Here is a 26,254-nt window from a genome sequence, read left to right as displayed (position 1 = left end):
GCCCTATGCCAGCACCGTGGTCTCTGAGCCCGTAGCCAGAGATTACCAACTCCCGGCCCAATGCCTGCTCCGTGTCCCTCAGCCCGTAGCTAGGGATTATTTCCCCCGGCATATCTGCTAACACCAGATCATCGCCCCAGACGGCATATTATCCACTAGGTACGCATAAATAGTTACGCCTCTCATAAATAACCACTTCATAGTATAAAGTCATCCATCATCTATACTATAAAGAGAGGTTTCTAAAACATGTCTAGCATCCTATCGTCATCCATCAAATAGTCTACCAGTTCATGGTTTTTATAGAAAATACAATATATTAAAAATATAGCTCAATATAGGCTAATAATTAATTCCTCACAAAAAACGAGACGATAAACAACATATTTCATAAACATGCTTAACATAAAATCAGTTTATAAACTCGTAAGGCATGCTATTCATTTAAGTAAATAAACTATAAAATTAAGCAAATTTTAGAAGGGGTTTACTCACAGTACTTTGCCGTCGAAAAGCCGTGCTGCTAGTAAAGACGGAAACACCACTATAATTGCCCCTAATCACATAAAGGTTACATTTAGTCAAACTCTACTTAAACGATTGAATTTGGGAAAATGAACTTCAAAAACGGGTCCAGGACGTCGAAATTAGCCTAGAAAAGGTCCTTGACGAAATCCCAAAACGTCAACCCTAAAAATCAACGTTGACCGTTGACCGGTCAAAGTCAAAGCTGACCGTTAACCGAGTCAACGGTTAGAGTCAACTGGGTCTGGGCTTAGGGTTGGACCGGGTTTAGGGCTTAGGTTTTTGGGTTTAGTCTTAAGGCCCAAGGGTTTAGGATTTTTAGGTAAACGAGCCAAAAGCCCTGATCTCACATGGCCTAAAGGCCTGTCTTTTTTCCTGGGTTGGATTCAAATTCCACGGGCTCAAAGGCCCAACTTCCTTACGGCCCGAAGACCTGCTTCAAAAGGTTTCACAATTAGGCTGGGCTTTTAAGCCTGGCCTAATTGTATTTGGGTTTTAAGGAAATAAAACAATAAATTTTAAAAAGGGTTTTGGGTTGGGTTTTCAAATGGTTTGGGCTTGGGTGAAGGCCCAAGGCCCTGGGTTCTTCTACAGGGCCTAAAAGGTCTAATCTCGCCGAGAATGAACACCAGAGCTTCTACACCTCCGACCGACTAAAAACGAGGGTCCTAGACTCCGGTCTAGGTACTAAACGAAAACACAAGGTGAAAGGAGAAGTTTACTACCTTTGGTTTGCCATAGAACGGTCGAAGGTGACCGAAAATCCCCTCGACAGCCACAGGCTCGCCTGAGATGGGTTTGGCATACCCGAGCCGATTTCCTTTAAAAACCTTGTAAAAACGACGATTTAAAGCTTAATATATCTCAACCACACAACAACAAAGACGAATTTGAGGTAATCCGAATCTTACCTAACCAGAAAATCAAGGGAACTCGCCGGAGAGTTCCTGGGTTCCACAGTCCCAGCTGCCCCGAGAGAGAAAGGGAGAGGAAGAAGAGGTTGATGGTGATGATGCCTTCCTCGCAGGTGATGCAGTTGTGAATGTGTGTGTTCACGGGAAAGAGAAGGAGAGAGACGAGAAGGTTTCAAGAGAGAGAGATAGATAGAAGTGCAGAGAAACAAAGAGAGAAGGAAAGAGGGGTCACGGGGTGAAGGACTGAAAGAGAGAAAAATGAGGTTAGTTAGGGTGCTGCCACGTGGCAGTTTGGGGGTAAAACAACATGTAATACGAATAATTAGGGGGTGGTTGTAACACGCAGGGCTACATCACTCATAAGCCGAGACATTATCCACTAAATGTGGTTCAAACAAGCTACACTGATTTACACTAATTCAAGAAGCGAAATCCTCCAGTTGGCTTGTCTCTAATGATTAGCCCATCTAAACTTGCAACATTACCACTTCGCAAGTGAGATCCACCGCAACCATGACCCTAGCAAGGCAAGGCCGCCACAGATCTAGTCAGGGAAAGTGGTGCCACTAGGGATCAGTCAAAGGAGCCACAAAACCCTGAAGAAAAATAAAAGCCAAAAAGGAGGATCCGACCCACAAACAACTAATAACCCAACCAAATAGATGGAATTGAATTGAGGAGAATTGAATTCCATAATGGTACTAATTGAATATAAGTTGTTTACTAATTCACTTGAATTAGACTATGAAAGTCTGTACAATTACCAATGGGCATTGGTGAGGGAAGGAGACATATCAATGCTGGGTGCGGGTAACTGACCCTTAACGAAAACAAACAAGGTACAACAGTAGAAGCAAGGAAAGAACACTAGCCAAACCTCCAAAACAGAGAGGACCTAACTATTACAAACAAACAAAAACTTGGGCAATCTCAAGCCAATAAGGCTCCTCGTTTTGCAAGGATCGGGAGATGAATGTCTATTTTACGTTACATTACTTTTACTTTGCAAGAAGGTTGTTTCTACGACTCGAATTCATGACCTAACTTCAAATAATAAGTAGGTGATTATCCATCATTAATGTAAACTAATCCAACAATGCATATGACGGTTGATTGAACAACACAACATAAAAGTGATGGAATTCCATTTATGGTTCGTTTATTTATTTGTAATTAAAATAGGTGGCATTGGATTGAGGAGGCGTTAATTGAGGAGAACTGAATTTTAGAATGGTTCTGATTGAATGTAAGCTGTTTACTAAATCACTTGAATCAAAATAAAAGTCTGTACAATTACTAGAATGTCTAAAACAAAGAGGACCTAACTGTTTCAACAACCAAAAAAGGGGGCTGAACCTAATTCAATAAGGCTCCTTGCTTTGCGAGGGTTGGCGAAGGAACGTTTATTGTACGTAGCCTTCCTTTTGCTTTGTAAATAGGTTGTTTCCACCACTCGAATCTGTGAACTAAAATAATTAATCTTAACTGGACATGTCACCATCTATTCAAAACTAAATCCAAAATTTCATTAATTTCTTTACAGAAAGTAAAAAAAAAAAAACCTGAAATTGAATGCAGTCTCATTCAAATTTCAGTAATTTAAAATACACAAATAACAAAAAAAAAAAAAAAGGCAAAACAATATACAGGAACAGCCAGCAGCCTCTCAACCCACCAATCAAACCCATATAAGACATATATACCAGGACATGGAGCTGATGAGGAAGCAATTGGATGGCCAAAAAACCAAAAAGGATTTAGACTTTTGTGTAATTGGAGAAAAGCTGAACCAGTTTCCCCAGTGTTTCTGGATAGAACTTTCGGGCAAATAGATAACACGGTCGCTTCATCCCGTTCCACAAGCACGGAGTGTTCAGAATTCGCTTCTGCAGCAAGTAAACGCCAACCAGTCAAAAAATAGTACAAGGGTCGTCAAATTTATTCGCCAAATGACGTGGCAGGTGATATGATATGATATCATGTTAGAAACAAACGTGCTCGTTCATACCGCTGACACATTATTTGGGATACAAAATTGGTGATCATAGTGTTACTGACTACGTATGGTTACCACACCAGAAGGGTTGTTTAAGATTGTACCTTGTCTTCGCTTGTAATATGCGTGCTCTCAGCAATGGACTGAAATGGATGAGAAAATATCGATACATGAGAGCGTGAAATGAAGAAAATGAAGTGAGGGTTAAAGAAAATGCACTTCTCTAGACCATACCGTGATGTTCCTAAGAAGGTCATAAGTAACATCCTGAGTTCTGAACGCTCTTGGATGCCACTTCCCTTCAGACCAATCGACATATGTTACAGACCAATTTGCGAGTCCACCAGGATCTTTCAGCTGAAAACCATTAATGGGAAAAAGAAAAAGTAAGTTGGCGGCAGCAAAGAAATTAAAAAGGGAGTGAAAATGCAGTTCGAATTGCAAAGAAACAAACAGTTTAATGTGCTGACATTGAAGAAGGTTGGCAAGTAATGCTCATCCGAATAGCAGTTGCGTCCATCCAAGTTTGGCTGAGAAAGTAAAAAAACATCATGAGCAAGAGATTGATTGGAAGTTTTTTTTCTCATGAACGTTGACAAAAGCACATCACAATAAAGAAGAGATTTACCCTGCAGAAAAGCTTGAACTTTGTATAGTATAGACTGTCCGCCATCATGACAATTGCGTGTTGCCGCTTAATAGAGAACCACTGCAGTAAAAATGTCGATTAAATCCAGCCCTATATCTTGAAATATCAACTGCGTTTGCACAAATCTACATCTGATCAACGAGCGTGTTATATACCAAAACTCCTCTTGTTGATCCAGTGTTTCGTTAATATAAACAAATAAATGTGCACAAGAACGACAAACCAATCCAAACGTTGCAATAATTTGTACACTTAGGACAAAGATAGGGGAGAGGAGCTCAGGTGAATTGGAACAGGTGAAAAGATTATATGAATCAGAAATATACTCATAGGAACCGATCTTACAGAAGTTTAATTCACTGTAAAGGACATATTTACGAAACATGTAGCCCGGCTTCTTTTTATGGTTTCATATGGGGACTGACAAAGAAAATCTCCCCCGTCGGTTAAACATAACATTTGCATCGAATCATTCTGACTGATGATGCACCAAGATAAGATGAATCCAACCTAAAATTTGCACTGCTTAAATGTCTAACATAGGTCACTGATTGTGTAGATTCCCATATCCAGTTTGCACAATTACTGATTCTGTGAAGTTGAATAATAAAACTAAGAAATTATCTTACAAATCGAAGAACCATATTTGCAAAGGACGTAATCCAGCTTCTCATGTGCTATCTTGCCTCATCCATCCAGCATTAATACAATGGACTGAGAAGAAATTAACTTTACAAATGCAACAAGATTTGAAACTGTTTCCAGAGCTGTGTATCTTATGCAGAAGTTCCGAACCAAATATGTAATCTCAAAGTTATTTTTATGGAAAGTATATGCTGAATTACCTGTGAACCCTTCCGGAAATTGCTCCTGTCAACTTCAGGCAACATATGTTTTGAATACCGGCCAGTTCCATGTGGACCAGGATCAACAAAACTAGACATAGAGCAAAGTAGATGGAATAAGAAAGTCCCAATTACTAGCAGGAAAGAATTTTGAGAATTGCATCAGGTTTTCTTTTGTAAAATATAGTTTGCTTACCAATCGATAAAGCTGACGTTTGTGTACATGAGATAGTTATATACATAATCGAAGTTATGCAGTGGTATGCAACTGAAACCAAAATGTAAAACAAAATCAATGGGAAGAACTAGCAAAATTCCGTTAGAAGAACCTCATTGCAAAAGTTGTTTCAATGCAATGACCTATCAGAAAGCAAGACAAAATGTTGGTTGTCGGGGTCTAAAAGTGCATTTGCCAAAAGTCTCTTCTCTGCCTCAACCATCGAAAATTTTCCCCAAACGACCTGAGAATTTATGATTAATGGCATCTTTAAAGAAAACCATGTGTGTTGGTCAGGAAAAAAAATAATACTGTACTGTAAGCATTATCCGAGAGGCTCTGCATACCTGTTCACTATGTATGTCTCTGTCAGCAAAATACCGGCTCGCATGTACTGGCTTTTCCTTGGATGCATGTACATAAACGGTAAATTTGTCTTCATGGCCCTAGAAAAACCATGTCATTTTTGTTAGACATTGAATTAGCTGTTCACTATATATAACGAAACATTTCAGCAACTAAAGTTAGCAGATATATTCCACACCAAGCTTATATAAATGGGGATTCAACAGGCGGTAATATATTCCACAGAAAAAAGGTGTTGAAAACTCCAAGCACATGTTTATCCTATCTGTTGAAATAACATATGTTTTCAATAAGTCCCTTCGAGTTAACATACTAAGAACTCTAAAGCAACTACCTTTTCCTCAGGCGATCGAAAGACTGGCACCAATTTGACAGTAATTGTAACTGGATAAACCGAAACTATAGTCACGGGAGATACAATTACATTGCAGAGCCGAGCATTAACTACACCAAAGCTTACATATATATATTTTAGTTAAGAAACCTCTGCTGTTGGTACCAAGGCTTACATATATATATTTTTAAATTTAAAACTCAAAACAACGCTGATTTTGGGAAAAAACATTGTTTTCCTCTTCCTCTTGGCTACACCCAGAGTCCCAGATTCAGTTCACCATGCGGCGCCTCCTCCAATTACCCCTCCTTCCTCCACACCTGCGACCTGACGCCTCCTTCATCCATGCCTGACTCCTCTAAAGCACGTTTATTAGTTTTGTTTCGGCATTTAGCTTATGATTCTGGTTTGTGGTGCGAGTTTTTGATTTCTGAAGCTCTTTACTGAGAGTTGCTTGACTGAGCAGTGATTTTGGATGGAGTGTTAAGGTTTAATGAATGTTGTATTTTAAGTGTATTGTCTTTTTGAACTTGAATTAGTTGTATTTTGGTGGGTTATTCTTCAAGTGAAATTGTTGTGAAATTATGTGTTATGGTGCAAGTACATATATTTTATTTGTTACTATTTTATGCTATGCAAGTATCGAATAGCTTACGTGGAATCGCTACATAGTGCGAGATTGCATAGCGGTACCTCCCAGGTGACACCTTACGCAATACGATTTCAAACTATGGTTAGTACTTCTCAGTCATGGCTGCCGTAGGAAATGCCTAATATTGTAACGCTAGACTACCAAACTTCTGAATGCAGTTCAACAAATACGTCTATCCATATGATTCTTTGATGAATAAAACGCAAATAAAAGTAATGAAAGTCATAAAGAGCCATAGCCTTACTTGGAAGAAATTTTCCCACAATTCCTCGAAAGGCAAAGTTCCGGGAGTCAAAAACATGAAAGCAATTTTCGGGTTCTTGGATTGAAGAGGAGGTGTCTTGAGAATCTCCCTAACTACAACCTCTGACGCAGTCTCATCATCGGTCAGCTCCCTCGCAGGGCTAGGGGGAGTCCTTCCAAACAGACAGCCACTAGAAGAAAACAGATTGCAGGAGGCAGAGTTTTTCGGAGAGTAGAAGTAGGCAAGTATCAGAAAAACACAGATGAACGAAACCAATGCAATGATCCATGTTGGTCTTCTCAACGCTGGACGCGACCTTGACTTAGACATCACCGTATCTCTCATCAGTTGCGGCCGCCATGCGAACGACTTTTTCATCTGGATCGAAGGCAACACAGAACCTCTCATTCAGTCCCTTTTTCGCATTCTTCGCTTTATTTCCTGTAAACTAAGAAGCTGCTGTAACTTGCAACACAAATAACATCATTTCAGACGCATTTTTGGATCAACCAACTAGAAAGAAAACAACTTTTCACAATTTAACGAATACCCTTTTGAAAAAAACCCCTAAAGCATCAAATTTCAACACATTTCATCAAAACATTGATTTATCAAAATTTGGGTGTGAGTGAAAAAACAGAAAAAAAGCCACAGACTTTGAAAACATAACGCAAAGATCAACCTCTGTGTTAATATCGGAAACAATAAACGGTGTTGGTGGTGAGCAAAAACGGAAGAATCTTGATGGGTGAGGGAAATAAAAACCTGGGTGCGGTGAGGAAATTAGCTTCAATCAATCAAAAATGTTCAAATGCAGGTGCAGGTGATGTTTCAGCTTCTCAGAGGGGAAGCGGGTTCGGCGGGAATGTGGGGAGAAGTATGAGGCGATGGGAAATGGCGATGTGAGGCATTGTGAGTATATGGTAAAAGGAGGAGGGTGTGAATCTCTGGTTCTGGACAATTGAGGGAATTGGATGGTTTTTGGGCGATGAACACTTCAGCCAGTGAATTATGGTAATATTAATAAATGATTATTTATTAATTTAGGGGGAGATTAGGGGTTAAGAAAAATTAGGGAAAGCTTATAGCTGTCCAATCTATAAATCCACAATAATTGTCGAATATTTTCATAAAATGTGTAAGGGGGGGTGTGTATGATTTTTTTTCCTAAGTTGGTCCCATCCATTTTATGCATAAAAATGTAGGGAGTTCTTATTGGTTTGCATTACATACAAAACCAATAAGAATCTTTACCACAATGTTGGAGAAAAAACCTACCGCCGCTGTCCCCAGATTTAGGCCTTGGGGTCAGCGGCAACCATTAGCCGTTGCCAAGTGCTAGAAAAAGAGAGAGAGCTCAGAGAAGTGTGAGTTGGAATTTTCAAACTCAAAGGTTGGTATTTTGTCTCAGAATTCATGCAAAATTTGGTTTTTGTCCCACCCAATTGCAAGTTTATAACTTTTGACCAAGAATTATGTACTGGTTAATTGCAGTTATTTGATAATTTTGGGGCATGTCATTGGCATGTAGAATTTGTGCATGAATGCAGGATGCCATGATTTTACAGTGAGCTTGCATTTTCTGTAATATGAAATAAATACAAAGGAAGTTTTCACACTTTACATTTAAGCAAAAGTCTTCAGTAAATAAAGTCCGGGACATTTTTCGTACGTCTAATTTCGTATTTTTGAACCCTTTGAATTGCAATGCAATGTTCGTCCTTTTCTCGTTTTCTTCCACATTCGGAGCTGCAAGTACTATTCTTTGTCTTTCTTCCTATATACATGGTTGTCATGCTTAGTTCCCGTCCCGATACCATTATCTCTGCTCTTCCTTCGGGTTATTTTTTATCTCGAAACCCTTGTGATGCCGTTATATTCTTCGTTAATGGTTATTTTATCCGAAGTTGCTTAAACTTTTCAGGTAGAGACTGCAAAATACACAGGTCAAGCAGTGGTTAGCTCTCTCCAGCTCTTACTGTAATCATTTTTACAATGTACACACTTTTACATGCGGATTTTATGAAGACGTAAACCAGATACCTACTACGGGCCAAGCAGCTAGGAAGAAATGTAAAGAATGAGAACTGTTTTATCACTTTGTTGCATTGCGAAACAGTCGGTTTTATCTCCAGAACGGAACTGTCTTTGTCCGATTTTTGTGACCCAACAATGTATCCATTGATATAGCAAGGATTTATCAGTTTGCTGAATGATCTTGATTTTGTCGAATCTTTTGAGTAACTGGTAAATTTGGTTTACATTTGTGTTTGATTGAACCCGCTTATCATGTGAACAATGAAGTATCAGTTTGCTGTGTCTTGTTGATCGTGTCAATCTCTTAGCAATTGGCTACTGTGTTTGTTGGACCTCAAATTTTGAGGTTTTCTTTCCGATTTGAAGTGGTTTTGATTTTGGGCAGAGACCAATTCCCATACGAATAAGATCAGTAAAGGAAGAAGAGATCGCAAGGCGTACAACTCGTACTGCTGTGTTGATGATGTTCACGTCGGGAAAAATCCTAAAAATGCACGGTACTGGCCATCTTATTTGACCTATATCATCACAGTCTTTGTACTTAACCTGAATGGACACATGCTTTTCTAAGATACTCAGAAGAACTTTTTCCTGTAATTATGAATATTGGACCGACGCATGGAGGAATTGTTCGTATTGTGGGTTTACGGATCATATCTTGTTGTAGAGTTTAATTTAGTTACCTTTTGTGTAGTGATTCAAAGGCTGAGGTTGATCATGAAGGCAATGCTGTCGATGATTGGGTACAGTCTGAGCACTCTTTGCTTAAAGCGTTATGCAGATTCAATTGTATTGTTAAAGGCTCAGAGCTGTTATACTAGTTTCTATATTTTCATTTTGTAATCTTGTGCTTGTAGGTCGTGCTGTTGGATGAGCACGAAAAAGACATAGGGTCGGAGCAGATGGCAGAGTTGTCTGGGGATGCTGGGAAGATGAGGTGAGTGGAGTATAATAACTTCGGAACTTCTTACTGTAGGCAACACTATTGTTTTTCCTTTCTGTAGGGAGCTTCAAGACTATCGTTGTTCAGCGTTGGTGGACCTTACGGCCTTGGAAAACAATTGCGAGAATGTATTGAAGAGTTCTACTATGATCGCTCTGTGGTTTCCATGGGGAAGCCTCTTGGAAAGATGGAGATTGAGGCAATGATACAAGCTGCAATAGAGCCGCAGCATATCAGCTCCGCTCAACATGCAGGATTTCTGTTGGATGTGTAGGTATAGTAAGCGAGGGGAGTGATGTCTGCACTCCCCTTTTCACCTTCTTCACCCCTCATTAATAAGTCCCTTGATTCTCCTTTGATTCATTCGATTCAATGGTTAGAAATACAAAAGGAGTGTAAAAATCAATTTGATAAGTGTGTTGGAACAGAAGAAACGCGAGACCTTGATTCTCCTTTGATTCATTCGATCCAATGGTTAGAAATACAAAAGGAGTGTAAAAATCACTCTGATAAGTGTGTTAGAACAGAAGAAACGCGAGACCAATTTTATGGGATACAAAAATGCCAAAAATAATATGATGATGATAAGAATTTGACGTTGAACGCTATGAACCAAAGAACAGAGTTCCATGGAATCTTTGGAAGATTTTACAGATGAATCTTATCAGCACATTACGATACAAAAGTTTTACAACACAAAATAGGCACAATCAAAACAGAACACGAAACGTCACCCCAAAATGGACAAATAACTATATCCACATGCCTAGATATACGTTTTTCCAAAGAATCCATCCTTTCTATTTACTCGCAGCCATTCTTTGCCTATGCTGTATGTTCACCAGTCTTATCTACGGTCTGCATTCGTTTCCTGCTTAATCTCGTAGTAATCAAACATATAAGAAAGACAGTAGGCAAAAGGGACAGTTTGATCGGAGTTTCAGCACGCCGGATTAAGTAAGCATATTGAACTGTTGAAAAAACAAACTGAGTGATACCACCAAGTAATCCGTAAATATTAGGGAGAGAACCCAAAAGCATGTAGTAAATCCATGACCGTATTCCCCGCTGCTTCCACCGCACAAAGTTTTCTTCTCTCCCTTTGTGAATGAGCTCCCATATGCAAATGAGTACAGCTGCAATAGCCAAGAGCATACCAGAAAGTGCATAGCCGGGCTTGCTTGGGGAGGAAGCCTGATCACAAGCAGCTGATACAATTTCTACGCAGAGGCTAATGACTAAAAAGATCCATTCTACTGAATTGGCCTGCAAAAGAAAGTAGTAGTAAGTTTGATCAACAATCAAGATAAGTAGAGAATAATGCAAAACAAAGGCTGATGACTTGTGAATTTGGATTACCTTTGTCCTAGTAGAGTGGCCAATGTTATGTGATTCGCGTCCCTTCTGCCTCAAGTATTGTAGTAAGCAAGTTGGGAGATCACGGGCAATCGAGGGTAGCTCCCAAAAGTTGCTATTTATTATGTGATGCCATTCCTCAAAAACAGTGTGCCTTAAGAGACCCCCAAGTGCTTTTGCAATTAAAGGCAAACCATGGCACTTACGCACTGCAGTTTCCTTGTCAAGTTCTTCAATGTTTTGGTGTGAAATGGGGTCTCTGTTTCCCAAAGCATGTTCTAGAATTAAAAGCCAAGTAGCTTCACCAGATAGCGGTTGTAAACAGTAAGTAGGAAGATTGCGGACAATTGATGCGACTGTTGTGTTCCGTGTTGTTATCAAGACCCTGCTTCCTGGCGATCCGTACTGAAAGGGAGCTTGCAGGAGATTCCAGTCATGATAATTCTCATTGCAAAGGTTATCCAATATGAATAAAAATTTCCTTACCATCAAGTATTTTTTGAGTTCGGCTTGCATGAAATTTAGATCGTTAATATCATAAAAAGTTGCAGTCATGACCGACTCAAGAATGGTTTTAGTGACCCTCGCAGCATTGAAATCTTCAGAAAGATAAACCCAAACTCGAACTGTAAAGCAGTTTACCACTTTTTCATCATTGTAAAGTAGTTGAGCAAGGGTTGTCTTACCGATCCCGACCATTCCTTCGATGGTGATGACAGGTACATTATTACTGCTTCCATCGTCGTCAGATAACAATAGCCTAATTAAGTTTTCTTTATCTTGATCTCTACCATAAATACATGATTCATTAACCAAGGAAGTTGTTGGTGCTTGTGAAACCTTGCGAAGACCTATTCCAAGACCAAGCACATCTTTTTCGTTTGCAAGGAATCCTAGTCTGTCAGATAACTGGGCTATCTTACTATTGATGCGTTCACTGATACGAAGAAAAGGATCAGAGAGGACGTTCACCTGGGTTGTACTAGTGGACTCATCTTCTGCTTCCATCTTAATCCGGGAAGCTTGCGTATCGATCTCATCCAGTAGGGCCTCCGCATCAAAGGCTGCTTTTCTGAACTCATCAAGCCAGTTTGCTACAGCAGCGTCCCGAAATTCCTTCTCATGTGCTTCGTCGAGCACTGCATCGAGGGTCAGCAGCGCCAACTTGAGTTTCTTCACAAGTGACTTATCAAGTTTGGTTGGCCCGAACAAGTCCCCGAATTCAGACGAATCAATCCTTTTGCAAAGCAGCTGGACCGAGGCAGAGAGAGAAGCCTCATCGCTGATAAAAGCTCCAGCCATTTTTGCTGCTACGGATTTCCAACAAGTAGTGTAAGTAATTTGCAAATATCTGAAACTTAAGAGACACATCTGGTGTTCTTTATAATCACATTGACTCGGGCTAGAAGTCTTTAGTCGACCCAAAAAAAAAAAACGACTAAGACTTTAGTTAGTCACACCTTACCCCACACGGCCGACTACGCGTAAGGGAATTTACTAGGAAGGTATTAGACATCCAACAGAATCGTTCCGGATCCTTTTTGTTCTGGGAATTTGTAAATTGTATCCGTTTATTGTACACCATATGATTAATTTTTATGAGATACTGTTTTTATTTAATTTTAAATAAAAAATATTTAAAATGATTTCTAACTGTACGATGTACGATGAACGAATATAATTCACGGATCCCCAGAATTCTCATAAAGAGGATTCAGCAAGGATCCGGATTCATTAGACATCGCCAAAAAACAATGGTAAAATTCATATTAAAAACCAAGTTGGGCATATGTTAAGGAAAAATACATATTTAAAAGGAAATACCAAGTCCAACTAAATAATTTAGGAAAAAAAATACCAAATTTGATGAGTTGTGACTCAATAAAGACATGTGAGATTACCATCTTGTCATTTAGTTTATTTCTTTTATAATTTTGTAAAAGGCAGGCCTGGCAATTTCTGACACGACCCGATAACCCGACACGACACGACACGAAATTAACAGGTGTTCGGGTCAACACGATAACGAAACGGGTTGTTATCGGGTAACCCGATAAGCACCTGTTAAGATAACGGGTTGGTTCCGGTATACACGTGGGTAACACGATACACGATAAGCAGAATATTAATTTAATAATTTTATACCCCTAAAATGTCACAGCCCGTCCCGGAATTTTAATTCCGAGGACGTGAAAGTACTAAATTATCCCTAAACGTGACAAGGTGAGTAAAAATAATGTTGGATCTTATCTAAGTCATAGTTTTTGGTTAATTATTTTGTTATGTAGCTTAAGAACTTAGGCTTAGATTTTATTTTAGGTGTTAATATTATTGTATGGGTTGAGGTGGGATCCTCATACCCTCAAAACATTCCCTAAAACCCGTAACCTTTCCTTCTCTCTCTTCTTCTTCCATTTCAGACTTTCACTCTCTCTCTCTTACTCTCGAACATACGGACTCACACACAACCTCAATCAAACCTCCACGAACGTCCAATTTAAGACTACCATCGTGATCCTGAGGACTTCACGAACACGGTGTTGAGAATTAAGCTGCATTCTTGCTTTAGAAGTTACCCTGCAGAAGCTAAACCTGCAGATGAAATCAAAAAGGAGCTGAGAAATGTGAAGTAATGAAGGCTTTACTAAATCAGGAGGAGCCATTGAATTTCAACGGCTAGTTCCTTTTTACAGTTTTAGAAAGTTACAGCTGGTGTTTTTCTTTTGTTTTGTTAATTGATCTGAGTCTTCCCATCTTCTTCCAAGTGGATGGATGATATCCTCCAATAACCATTTATGGTTGGAGAGGAGTTCTAGGTCCCTAGATGTAGGATCTGTTTTAGACCGGCTGGTAAAAAGATATAGTCTTTTGTAATCTGTCATTTTTAATATATGAAATACATAGACTCTTGCTCTTCTATCTTCTCTTGAAAGAAACAAATTTCTTCAAACCCTTGCTCAAAGTTTCAATCTTTTATCAACCTAAACGATATGCCTGGTACCATTTCAAACATGGTATCAGAGCCTTTGGTCTGATTCCGAAGAAAGGGCGTTAAACTGTGAGAGAAATCCAACTCCGAAAAAAAAAAACCAGAAAACCTTAAAGGTGGTTCTTTTATTGTGACTCTTCGTATTCTAGCTCAAGAAATGGCTGGATCGAGCACATCTGGTGGTGATTTACGAACACCACAATTTAATGGATCAAACTACGATTTTTGGGCCATTAAAATGGAAACCATTCTCATAGCCTACGATCTATGGGATGTGGTTGAAGCTGGGTTACGTGAACAACAAACTCCCAGAGAAGAAGGCTCTGAGGAAGAAGGAGAAAGCGAGACGGAGAACATTCCGGTTGAAGCTCCTGTTGTTACAAAGGAGGAGAGGATCAAGAATGCCAAGGCGTTGAGTCTCATCCAAAGTGCAATCACTGATGAGCTTTTTCCCAGAATCCGAAATGAGAAGACTGCAAAGGGTGCCTGGGAAATCTTAAGAAGAGAGTTCAGAGGAGATAAAAAGGTACGAGCTGTGAAATTACAAGCCATTAGAGCAGATTTTGAATATTTAAGGATGAATGATGTTGAATCTCTGGATGACTATTTGGCTCGGTTCTTTGAGATAGTAAACAACCTGAAATCTCTAGGAGAAGATGTAACCGAAAAAAGGATTGTTCAAAAGCTGTTGATGAGTCTAAATAGGAGATATAAGTCCATAGTGTCAATCATTGAGGAAACCAGAGATCTGGACAGTATTAGAGTTGAAGAAGTCCTAGCCTCAGTAAAAGTCTATGATAAAAGAGAAGACTTGCATGATGAAAGAGATAAATACAATGGTACAGAGAGGGCCTTTAGCAGTCTCAAGGTTGGAGGAAACGGAAGCAGTAATGGAAATTTCAAAGGCTCTCAGTATAAGACAAACTCAAAATGGACTCAATATAAAAAGGGGAAGAACTGGTCTCAGAATGGGAACTGGAGCAATACCAGTGGATCAAACTGGAACAACAACTCTGGAGGAAGTTGGAACAATAAGTTCAATCCACAGAACAAGCAAGGGAGTAATAGTCAAAGTGGTGTGAAACCACAGTGTCAAGTCTGCGAGAAATACCATTTTGGTGTGTGTAGATATAAAGGAAAAGCTAAGTGTGGAAAGTGCAATAGGTTTGGTCATATGGCAAAAGACTGTGATAACAACAGACAAGTGGCTAACTGTGCCAAGGAAGAAGATGTAACCACTGGTACAATGTTCTATGCTTGTCACACAGCATCAATAGAACAAGATAAATCTGTGTGGTTTGTGGATAGCGCTTGCAGCAATCACATGACTTCTCAAGAGTCTCTTCTATTGAATCTTGACAGATCAGTGACTTGTAGAGTTAAAATGGGGACTGGAGATTTGGTTCAAGCAACAGGCAAGGGAACACTGGTAGTAAATACAAAGCATGGGAAGAGATACATCAATGAAGTCCTGTTGGTTCCAGGATTAGATGAAAACCTGCTGAGTGTTGGTCAAATGATGGAACACGGCTACTATGTTCTGTTTGGAGGCAACATGGCTGTGATCTTCGATGACAGCAACCTTGAGAATGTGGTAGCCAAGGTAGTAATGACAGGGAACAGATGCTTTCCATTGTCTCTTGAATCTATAAATCCAGTGGCCAGAAAAGCATCAATTGAAGAAGAGTCTTGGATCTGGCATAAAAGGCTAGGTCACTTGAACTTTGCAAGTCTGAAAAGGATGCAGAAAGAAGGGTTGGTGCTTGGTTTGCCTGAATTATCTGAAATGAAAGAAATCTGTGAGAGTTGTGTGTCTGGGAAGATGCATAGGGAACCATTTGATAAAGAGAAAGCTTGGAGAGCTAGTAATCCATTAGAACTGGTACACACAGATGTTTGTGGACCAATGCAGAATGAATCCATTGGTGGCAACAGATATTTCATAACATTCATAGATGATTTCTCAAGAATGTGTTGGGTGTACTTTCTTAGAAACAAATCTGATGTGTTCAATGTGTTTAAAAAATTCAAAGTCCTTGTGGAACTACAAAGTGGTTTTAAGCTCAAGAAGCTGAGAAGTGACAGAGGAGGTGAATATACATCCCATGAATTCTCAGATTTCTGTTCCAGCACTGGAATGGAGAGGCAATTGACAGTAGCATATTCTCCTCAGCAAAATGGAGTTGCTGAGAGAAGAAATAGAACCATTTGTGAAATGGCAAAATCTATGATGGCTGAGAAGAACATTCCTGTGATTTTCTGGGCTGAAGCAGTTGGAACTTCAGTATATCTGCAAAATAGATGTCCTACAATCTCAGTAAAGGGCAAGACTCCATTTGAAGCCTTCACAGGAAGAAAGCCAGGTGTAAAACACATGAGAATGTTCGGATGTATCTGTTATAGTCACATTCCATCCAAGCTTAGACAGAAGTTTGATGACAAAGCAAGCAAAGGAATTTTTATGGGGTATGGCAGTTGTGAGAAAGGTTACAGGATTTATAATCTTCAAACAGAGAAGATTATTCTCTCAAGAAGTGTAGTGTTTGATGAGAATAAGACCTGGAACTGGCAAAGCAAGCAAGATGAATCTGTCTACATACCTCTCACTATTGGAAATGAAAACACTGAGATGACAGAAACTGAAGAACATTTTCATGAACCTCATAGTATTGACTCTTCAAATCCTACTCAATTAATCTCAGATGATGAACATGTTTCTGGAAGCAACATTGTCAGTACAAGTCAAGGCTCAACACCAAGCAATACACCAGTAAAGCTGAGAAGCTTGGAGGACATTTATGCAAGATGTAACATGACCATTATTGAGCCTGAAACCTATCATGAAGCTATTGAAGACAATGCATGGAAGGAAGCAATGGATGCTGAGATTGAAACTATTGAGAAAAATGGAACTTGGGAGCTGGTGGAAAGACCTGCAGACAAGCCTGTCATAGGAGTCAAATGGGTGTTCAAAACCAAACTGAATCTCGATGGATCAGTTCAAAAACACAAGGCTAGACTTGTGGCAAAAGGGTATGCTCAGAAACCTGGTATTGACTACAATGAAACCTTTGCCCCAGTGGCAAGGTTGGATACAATTCGAACTTTGATTGCACTTGCAGCACAAAAGGGTTGGAAATTGTTCCAACTAGATGTTAAGTCAGCCTTCTTAAATGGAGTGCTTGAGGAGGAGGTTTACACTGAGCAACCCGAGGGTTTTGAAGTAAAAAATGCAAGTCACAAGGTCTATAAGTTGAAGAAGGCTCTCTATGGTTTGAAGCAGGCTCCTAGAGCCTGGTACAGTGAGATTGACACTTATCTCACAAACTGCAATTTCAAAAGAAGCATAAGTGAGGCTACCTTATACACTAGAACTGATGATGAAGGAAATATGATCATAGTCTCTATATATGTTGATGATATAGTATACACTGGAGGTAGCAATACACTGCTCAGTGAGTTTAAAAGAGACATGATGCAGAAATATGAGATGACTGACTTAGGACTCTTACATCATTTCTTGGGAATGGGAGTTCTACAAACTGAAAGAGGGGTTTTTATTCATCAAAGCAAATATGCAAAGTCCTTACTTGTAAAGTTTGGTCTCGAGGATTGTAAGTCAGTGTCAATCCCTCTTCCCACTGGTGAGAGACTAAAGAAGGTGGATGGAAGTGAGTTAACTGATGAAGGTTTATTCAGGAAAATAGTTGGCAGTTTGCTATATTTAACTGCAACTAGGCCTGACATAATGTATGCAGCCAGTTTGCTATCAAGGTTCATGCATGGTCCCACGAAGAAGCACATGGGAATAGCTAAAAGAGTTCTTAGATACATTCAAGGTACTCTCAGCTATGGCATTGAATTTACAAGGGACAAGGATGCTGTTTTGATTGGATTTTGTGACTCAGATTGGGCTGGCAGTGAAGATGACAGTAGGAGCACATCCGGGTATGCATTCAGTTTTGGTAGTGGTACATTTTCATGGGCCTCAGTCAAGCAAAACACAGTTGCATTGTCAACTGCAGAAGCTGAGTATGTCTCAGCAGCAGGAGCAACAGCTCAAGCCATCTGGCTAAGATTTGTTTTGGATGATTTTGGTGAATTGCAAGCTGATGCAACACCATTGTTTTGTGATAACATGTCTGCAATATCAATGGTCAAAAATCCTGTTTTTCATCAGAGAACCAGACACATAAACAGGAAATATCATTTCATTCGAGAAGCATTGCAGCAAGGATCCATTGATGTGAAGTACTGCAGAAGTGAAGAGCAGTTGGCAGATATATTTACAAAAGCTTTGCCTAAAGATCGATTCAATTACTTGAGGATGAAGTTAGGAGTAAAGCCAGTAAGCAGCTTAGGAGAGGCTGTTGAGAATTAAGCTGCATTCTTGCTTTAGAAGTTACCCTGCAGAAGCTAAACCTGCAGATGAAATCAAAAAGGAGCTGAGAAATGTGAAGTAATGAAGGCTTTACTAAATCAGGAGGAGCCATTGAATTTCAACGGCTAGTTCCTTTTTACAGTTTTAGAAAGTTACAGCTGGTGTTTTTCTTTTGTTTTGTTAATTGATCTGAGTCTTCCCATCTTCTTCCAAGTGGATGGATGATATCCTCCAATAACCATTTATGGTTGGAGAGGAGTTCTAGGTCCCTAGATGTAGGATCTGTTTTAGACCGGCTGGTAAAAAGATATAGTCTTTTGTAATCTGTCATTTTTAATATATGAAATACATAGACTCTTGCTCTTCTATCTTCTCTTGAAAGAAACAAATTTCTTCAAACCCTTGCTCAAAGTTTCAATCTTTTATCAACCTAAACGATATGCCTGGTACCATTTCAAACACACGGGGATACCAAATTCAGGTGAGTTTCATTTCGAAAAACCCTAGTTTTTAAAGCACCGTGAAATGGCACTATTCATGATCTTCTAAATGACTACGTTTTAGGCTAAAACAAGCTCACAGTGAGCTTAGTGAGGTCCCAAGGAAGCTCTGAGTGCTTCGTTGGAAGTTTTTTGACGTAAGAACACGGAGATCGATAAGTTCAAATTTTGGCCGGAGCTTTCGAGGCTTTTTCCGGCGAATATCCGGCGAGTCAGGAGTCGAGGTAGGTATCAATCTCTTCGTCCCGTCAAGTAATACAACTTTCCTTTTTGTTTCACTCAATTTCGTTGAGTATTGAAGAAGTTATACTCATTTGAAAAATACCCAGTACAAATTGTTGCCAGGTATAAATTTATGTTAAAGATTGGTTCAGGATTTTTCTTGATGTCTTCCCTGAAAGTATACCTGGATCGTCTTCAGGCAGAGATATGAGGTTCATTATTGAATTGTTGCCAGGTATAAATTTATGTTAAAGATTGGTTCAGGATGAGTTAAGGGAATTGGAAATTCAGTTGAGAGAATTGGTTGATAAAAGTTTTATTCAACCTAGTACAACACTTTTGAGGAGCCCCAGTTTGTTGGTGAGGAAGAAAATGGATCTTGAGACTGTTCATTGATTATAGACAATGGAGTCGGGTAACGATTGAGAACCGTTATCCATTGTGGTGTATTGACGCTCCTTTGATCAGTTCAAAGGTGCTTGTATATTTTCAAAGATTGACTTGAGGTCTGTTTATTATCAATTGAAGATTATGAGTAACGTTGTTCCTAAGATTGTTTTTATGGACTCGTTATAGTCTTTATGAAGTTTGGTGATGCTATATGGATACTCATGCTGTTTTATGAATTATTGGATGAAGTATTCCAATAATGCCTTGATAAATAGATATCATTTTTATTGAAGATATTCTGGCATATTCTGAGCCAGAGCAGAGCATGTAAATATATTAAGTTGGTGAAGCAAAGATTGAGAGAACGTTGGTTGTATGCTAAGTAGCAAATGCTAAAGTTAGATGAATCAGGTGGCATTCTGAGATTTGTTATATATTCTTGAGTTATTCAAGTGAATCCTTAAAAGATAGCAGAAATTGAGAATTTGGAACAACCACGAGTCGTAATTGAGATTTGGAATTTCTTAACTTACCAGGCTATCTTGGGTGGTTGTGAAAATTGTTTCAGTCATTGCTTTGTCATTGACGAGATTGTTGAGAAACGAGGTTATGTATGAATGGGAAGGAAATTGTGAGCAAAGGATTCAACAATTGAAGTAGTTCCTCACTCATGCACGTATTTTAGTAATCCCAGAGAATAGTGGTAATCATAAATTTTTAGTGATGTTTCTTGAATGGTATTGGATGCATGTTGATGCAAATGTTAGGGTGATTGCATACGTTTCACGACAAATGGAATCTCATGAGATGAATTACCCTACTGGTGATTTGGAAGTCACGATTACCATCCTTGCTGTGAAGTTATGGAGACATTCTATGTTGATAAGAATGCAAGATTTTACAAATCAAAAGAGTCTCCAATATTTGTTTACTCTGAAGGATTTCAATATGAGGCAACAAAGGTGGATTGAATTACTTAGTGATTATGATTGTACGATCAGGGTGATCGTGAATTGTTGTAGCTGGAGCACTTGATGAGAAGACTCTAGTAAGAATTAATGATTGGTACGTTTGCCAAGATTATCTTCTTCTGGATTGGAAATCAACTGAAGTAAAGTTGAGAACTGGAGATCGAGAAGAAGCTCTACTTGCTAATTTTCAAGTTAGGCATTTTTGGTAAGTTCGTACTTGAAACTTAAATGTTTGACGAGGAAATTTAAGAATTAACCAAGGCAGAGAAAGAAGGGAAAAAGAATGAGTACATGATTCGTGAATCAAATGGTATGTGGATACAAGAAAACAAAAAGTATGTGCCTAATGCTGAGGATTTGAAGCAAGCAAATATTGGACGAAGTTCACTGTTCAACTTCTGCAATATTCCAAAAGTAATAAGATTTATCATACCATTCGACAGTTTTATTTGGTCAGCAGATTAAGGCAGAAAGAGATAAACCTTTGGATTGAGATAACTATTTTCTGTTTCGCAGTGGAAATGGAAAGATATTACTTTGGATTATGTGTACAAGTTTCCTTGTACATAGGATGGTTATGATCGAATTTGAAGTGATAGTTGGTCAATGTACCAAGTTAGTACAATTACTCCAGTGCTGAGTAATAACTTTTTCCCAGACAGGGCAACGGTACTTAATGTATTTTGTGTTCGATGCGTTGTCACTAGGTGGCAGAGTCGTCTCATGGAATTCTGGTGCAACTATTGAGAATTAAATTGGATTCGACTTGATAAGGAACCAAGGACGACTTTGGATTGGAAAAAGAAGGTCCTGAGAATTAAGACAGAGTAAGTGGTAAAAGTTTTGGTGAGGAAACCATTCAGTAGAAAATTATGTGGGGGAAAGAGAATCGGATAAGAGAGATTTACCGAGGTTGGTATGAGTAAATGTTTGGATTGGTTGTTGGAATTTCGGGGACGAAATTCTATAAGGAGGGGAGATTGTCACAGCCCGTCCCGGAATTTTAATTCCGAGGACGTGAAAGTACTAAATTATCCCTAAACGTGACAAGGTGAGTAAAAATAATGTTGGATCTTATCTAAGTCATAGTTTTTGGTTAATTATTTTGTTATGTAGCTTAAGAACTTAGGCTTAGATTTTATTTTAGGTGTTAATATTATTGTATGGGTTGAGGTGGGATCCTCATACCCTCAAAACATTCCCTAAAACCCGTAACCTTTCCTTCTCTCTCTTCTTCTTCCATTTCAGACTTTCACTCTCTCTCTCTTACTCTCGAACATACGGACTCACACACAACCTCAATCAAACCTCCACGAACGTCCAATTTAAGACTACCATCGTGATCCTGAGGACTTCACGAACACGGGGATACCAAATTCAGGTGAGTTTCATTTCGAAAAACCCTAGTTTTTAAAGCACCGTGAAATGGCACTATTCATGATCTTCTAAATGACTACGTTTTAGGCTAAAACAAGCTCACAGTGAGCTTAGTGAGGTCCCAAGGAAGCTCTGAGTGCTTCGTTGGAAGTTTTTTGACGTAAGAACACGGAGATCGATAAGTTCAAATTTTGGCCGGAGCTTTCGAGGCTTTTTCCGGCGAATATCCGGCGAGTCAGGAGTCGAGGTAGGTATCAATCTCTTTGTCCCGTCAATTAATACAACTTTCCTTTTTGTTTCACTCAATTTCGTTGAGTATTGAAGAAGTTATACTCATTTGAAAAATACCCAGTTTCCGGCGACCTCCGAGGCTTTCGAAGCAGTTTCCGGAAAAACCACGGCGAACTAGGTGTTGTGCAAGGTACCATTCTCTTTTTCTCTTCAAGGGCTACAACTTTCGTTTTTGAATCACTTGATTTCGTTGAGAAATGACAAAGTTATGGCAATTTGAAAAACGGCCGCCGGAAAAACCAGTCCGGCGACCCAAGGAAGAAGAAGGTGCGCGTGGGGGCGCGTAGGTCCGTGCCTTCCTTGGCGCGTGGGGGCGCGTTCTACAGTAAAAAATTATTTTAAAAATATTTCGACGTCCGTGACGTCGAGTAGATCACCGTGGTATATTCATATACCCAATTTGAGCACTGTATGAGAAAGTTATTAAGGATTGTTGGTTAGGTGTTCAAATAACGTTTTATAGTTTTTGCATTTAGGTGAAAATGTGAATTGACGATCCGACCGTTGGATCGTTACCAAACTTTGATACGTTGTAATACGTAATATTTGAGGATTATTGGAACTTACGGATTGGGAATCCGATTTACGGATCTTCCGGAATTGGAGTTGTAAGTTCATAAAATAGAATGTAACCGTCACTTAGTTTTGGAAATTGACGGAGATCCGACCGTTGGATGGTAATGAAATTTTAGGATGTTGTCCTAGAGGTATAATGTGGACCTCTGGAAGTTATGGATTTAAAATCTGAGTGGCAGATCTTCCGGATCGATCAACGTAGTGACGTATTTTATATAAGTTATATATTCTATCGATATGAATTCTGAGCCTGGATTTGATTACTATTCTAGGCGGCGATCGTCATGACGCCTTGATGTGTGGTGCTAGGGAGTTGTTGGACGAACTCCAGGTGAGTGGGCAGTTTTGTTTTCCGTATATATATATATATACTTGACGTTTCCCAGAAATTGAATTGAAATGAAAATATGTTTAAAATGAAATGCATATGAGTTATGTGGAAAAACGGGAAGTGAAATACCATGCATAGAATTGATATGAAAAGTATATAGAAATGTGAGTTGAAATGCCATGCATGAATTAATATATGATGCATATGTATGAATTGGTGCGGTGGACGCACAGGTAAGAATTGATTTATGATGCATATGTATGAATTGGTGCGGTGGACGCACATGTAAGAATTGATTTATGATGCATATGTATGAAATGGTGCGGTGGACGCACAGGTGAGTATTTATTTCTGTTATGATGATGTTGATGTATATTGAGCTCAAATCCTGCACCATAGTTTAGTGCTTATAGTATTCACCGCATCGCACGCTCGCCTTGGATCCAAGTAGATGCTAGTCGTACAGTCCACGCGGAGTGGGTACGACAGGCCAGTCGCGAGAGTGTTAGTGAGATTCCGACTGGTGGGTGACCTTAGATTATGTGCACAGATGATTTATGAGAAGCACTAGAGCGTAACTTGTGTGCAGAAGGCCGGACGGGTCACAGAGGTGACTCCGGCAGAGTGAGAGTGATAGATTTTGAGCTCTAGGTTCAACCGTACAGGCTATTAGAGGGCCTCCGGTTGATTACTTTCTTGCACCTGATATGATTATTGTTGATGCATCCATACTTAACTGTTGAATTAGACATGGCATGGCATGATTGATAAAGAAAAATGTTGAGATAGTAGTTATGAAGTTTTGAGAATATATATGTATATTTATATTTTACATTTCTGGGAAAGTATACAGGTTTTACGGAGAGGGGTTACAACGTTTTGAGAAATGTTTGGATTTGGAAAAGAATTGTTTTACTGACCCACTCAATTTTGGTTTTGCGCCCCTCCAGGTTCAGGAATCACAAAGGTATGGTGACTACGAGGAATTCGACGGTATTCTGACAGATTGGACAAAATTAGGACTCACCTTCGGGTGTATCAACTTATAAATTGTATCTTAAAGCTTCCGTACTGTGCAAATGGTTACGTCACTCTCACGTGACGGCCAGCATGCCCTCCTTCGGGACGGGGTGTGTAATAAAAACTATAATAATTATATATATATATATATATTAAATTAACTATAATAATTATATATACTGTAATAATTATACCCCCAAAATATTAACTATAATAATTATATATATATATATATATATTAAATTTTAAATTAAATTTTATACCCTAAAAAACTATAATAATTATACATACAAAATAAATAGATTTAAATCTACTTAATAAATAAATAAATATATATATATACACACACACACACCATTGAACTTCATGGGATACGAATTATACGAAACTAATTTCAACGATCCAATCGTCAAACTTGTTTGTATATGCTTCGAGATCGCATCAGCAAAAAATTACAAAAAACAAACATTCACAGATTAAGTAACGGGACAAAACTTTTCGACGGTTATAAACGAAAAATCACGATTTAACGGCTATTTTAACTCCGATTTTGATGATTTTTTACAGGTACACTCCTTGACCCTATATGAATACAATAAATGAATTCAATCTTCAATTTAAAATATTTACACTAGTGGATACCACAAAATCTTATGTTATACTTAATGAAAATATAAATAAACTCTTAAGTGTTAGTCAATATATTGTTTTGATGAGATACGCATTTTGCGAAACTAGTTTCAACGATCCAACCGTCAAACTTGTTTGTATATGCTTCGAGATCGCATAAACCAAAAATTGCAAAAAACAAACATTCACAGATCAAGTAACGGGACAAAACTTTTCAACGGTTATAAACGAAAAATCACGATTTAACGGTTATTTTAATTCCGATTTTGATGATTTTTTACAGCTACACTCCTTGACCCTATATGAATACAATGAATGAATTCGATCTTCAATTTAAAATTGTTGATGCACAAAATCAGCGAAGACTTTGGTACAACAGAAAGTGTCAGGTTTTGTGACCTTCGCTTGGTTGCTTCGGTCACTAGTGAGGATAAGTACGTAAATGAATAGAGACAGAGAAGCAAACACAGGATGTACGTGGTTCACCCAGATTGGCTACGTCCACGGAGTAGAGGAGTTCTTATTAGTAGTGAAGGGCTTACACAAGTACAAAAGATCAAGCTCTCAATTTAGTGAGTTCTTGTGAATGATTTAACACAAAATGGCATTTGGCAATATTGTGGGGGAATGACCCCTATTTATAGAAAAACTTGTAGCTTTGTCACATTGACATGTGTCATGTTATGATTGGTTCTTGATGTTGACACGTGCTGCGCTCTGATTGGCTTCTAATCTTGACACGTGTCGAGTAGTGATTGGCCTCCTGGTCGGAGGGGAACTCTTCTGGGTCCTTGACAGTATAGCGTTGGCCGGTGCTCGGTAGTTTCGGGATTGGTCAAGTATGGTACAAACAGTGCTCCCCTAAGTCCCCGAGTGAGGGAAACTCCTCGGTTGGGGACTTGCAAGATCCAATCCCTTGAGTAATCACGAAACTTCTAAGTACCGAAGTGTGGTCTGATCTTCATCTGCCCTTCTCTGGAAGTACCTTTCCTCCATCCGGGAATGGTGTACTTAGCTGATGTTGACGCACAAGGTAATGTATCAATTTCACTTGAAGCTTAGTTGTAGTTTCGGGCTTAGTCAAGTGTGATACAAACCCTATAGTAGGAGTCCCCCAAGTCGCCGAGCTAGGAGATCTGCCGAAAGAGGTGACAGACAAGGTAAGCAGTCAAACTTCCAAGTAAGCAACCCAGGATCAGAGGTTTGACGTCGGCTTCCGGTTGATTGTTCTCATTCTCCTTGTCTCTCATTCAACTGCCAGGATAAGGAGAAGCAAATGGATAAGAGATGATATGAGATACTTTTGCTTTTGAAGAAGTAACTTTCCACAGGCTTATTCTTGAACTGTGCTGGAGGGTTTTCTGGTGCCCTTCAGAGTATAAGGCCGACTCAAAAATTTGAGGGTCAAAACAAGTCCATCAAATCTAGAGTACGTTCGACCTTGATGATATGGGATACTTTTGCTGTTGACGGAATAATGAATGTGGTATGGAAAGGT

General features: G+C 39.1%; 2 protein-coding genes and 1 long non-coding RNA gene across 11 annotated transcripts in view; 1 reads left to right on the top strand and 2 right to left on the bottom strand.

The window, feature by feature from the left end:
• LOC139198327 (uncharacterized) overlaps positions 1-26,254 on the top strand; it is a 53,377-nt gene that overhangs the window by 23,195 nt on the left and 3,928 nt on the right. The gene's annotated exons all lie outside the window — the stretch shown is intronic.
• On the bottom strand, positions 2,915-7,825 carry LOC103441380 (glycosyltransferase BC10-like). 8 transcript variants are annotated; one of them, XM_070827037.1, is made up of 11 exons: positions 7,425-7,825; positions 6,743-7,207; positions 5,494-5,592; positions 5,290-5,414; positions 5,126-5,197; positions 4,930-5,020; positions 4,064-4,144; positions 3,906-3,965; positions 3,670-3,792; positions 3,540-3,578; positions 2,915-3,325 (listed from the first exon to the last, which is right to left on the bottom strand). In XM_070827037.1, exons 2-11 carry the CDS (start codon positions 7,148-7,150, stop codon positions 3,197-3,199), a joined length of 1,227 nt encoding a protein of 408 aa, XP_070683138.1. In that variant the 5' UTR covers positions 7,151-7,207; positions 7,425-7,825; the 3' UTR covers positions 2,915-3,196. The 8 variants fall into 8 exon arrangements, with proteins under 8 accessions (XP_070683138.1, XP_070683137.1, XP_070683139.1 ...); XM_070827036.1 differs by having other exon boundaries at positions 6,743-7,201; XM_070827038.1 differs by having other exon boundaries at positions 6,743-7,201; positions 7,508-7,825.
• Positions 10,369-12,495, bottom strand: LOC103441382 (putative disease resistance RPP13-like protein 1). 2 transcript variants are annotated; one of them, XM_070826878.1, is made up of 3 exons: positions 11,565-12,479; positions 11,082-11,483; positions 10,369-10,988 (listed from the first exon to the last, which is right to left on the bottom strand). In XM_070826878.1, exons 1-3 carry the CDS (start codon positions 12,447-12,449, stop codon positions 10,548-10,550), a joined length of 1,728 nt encoding a protein of 575 aa, XP_070682979.1. In that variant the 5' UTR covers positions 12,450-12,479; the 3' UTR covers positions 10,369-10,547. The 2 variants fall into 2 exon arrangements, with proteins under 2 accessions (XP_070682979.1, XP_008378279.3); XM_008380057.4 differs by having other exon boundaries at positions 11,082-12,495.

Source organism: Malus domestica, chromosome 08, assembly GCF_042453785.1.
Source record: "Malus domestica chromosome 08, GDT2T_hap1".
NCBI lineage: Eukaryota > Viridiplantae > Streptophyta > Magnoliopsida > Rosales > Rosaceae > Malus > Malus domestica.
The sequence above is the reverse complement of the archived record's forward strand: the minus strand, read 5'-3'. Positions and strand labels throughout refer to the sequence as shown.

Bases quoted from the DNA above. Each gene is read 5' to 3' on its own strand.
- LOC103441380 (XM_070827037.1), bottom strand. From the start codon at position 7,150: ATGAGAGGTTCTGTGTTGCCTTCGATCCAGATGAAAAAGTCGTTCGCA. The intron at 3,793-3,905 runs GTCAGCACATTA...AATGGTTTTCAG, and splicing joins ACTTGCCAACCTTCTTCAAT to CTGAAAGATCCTGGTGGACT. The intron at 3,579-3,669 runs GTATGGTCTAGA...CATCCATTTCAG, and splicing joins ACCTTCTTAGGAACATCACG to TCCATTGCTGAGAGCACGCA.
- LOC103441382 (XM_008380057.4), bottom strand. From the start codon at position 12,449: ATGTGTCTCTTAAGTTTCAGATATTTGCAAATTACTTACACTACTTGT. The intron at 10,989-11,081 runs GTAATCCAAATT...TTTCTTTTGCAG, and splicing joins GCCACTCTACTAGGACAAAG to GCCAATTCAGTAGAATGGAT.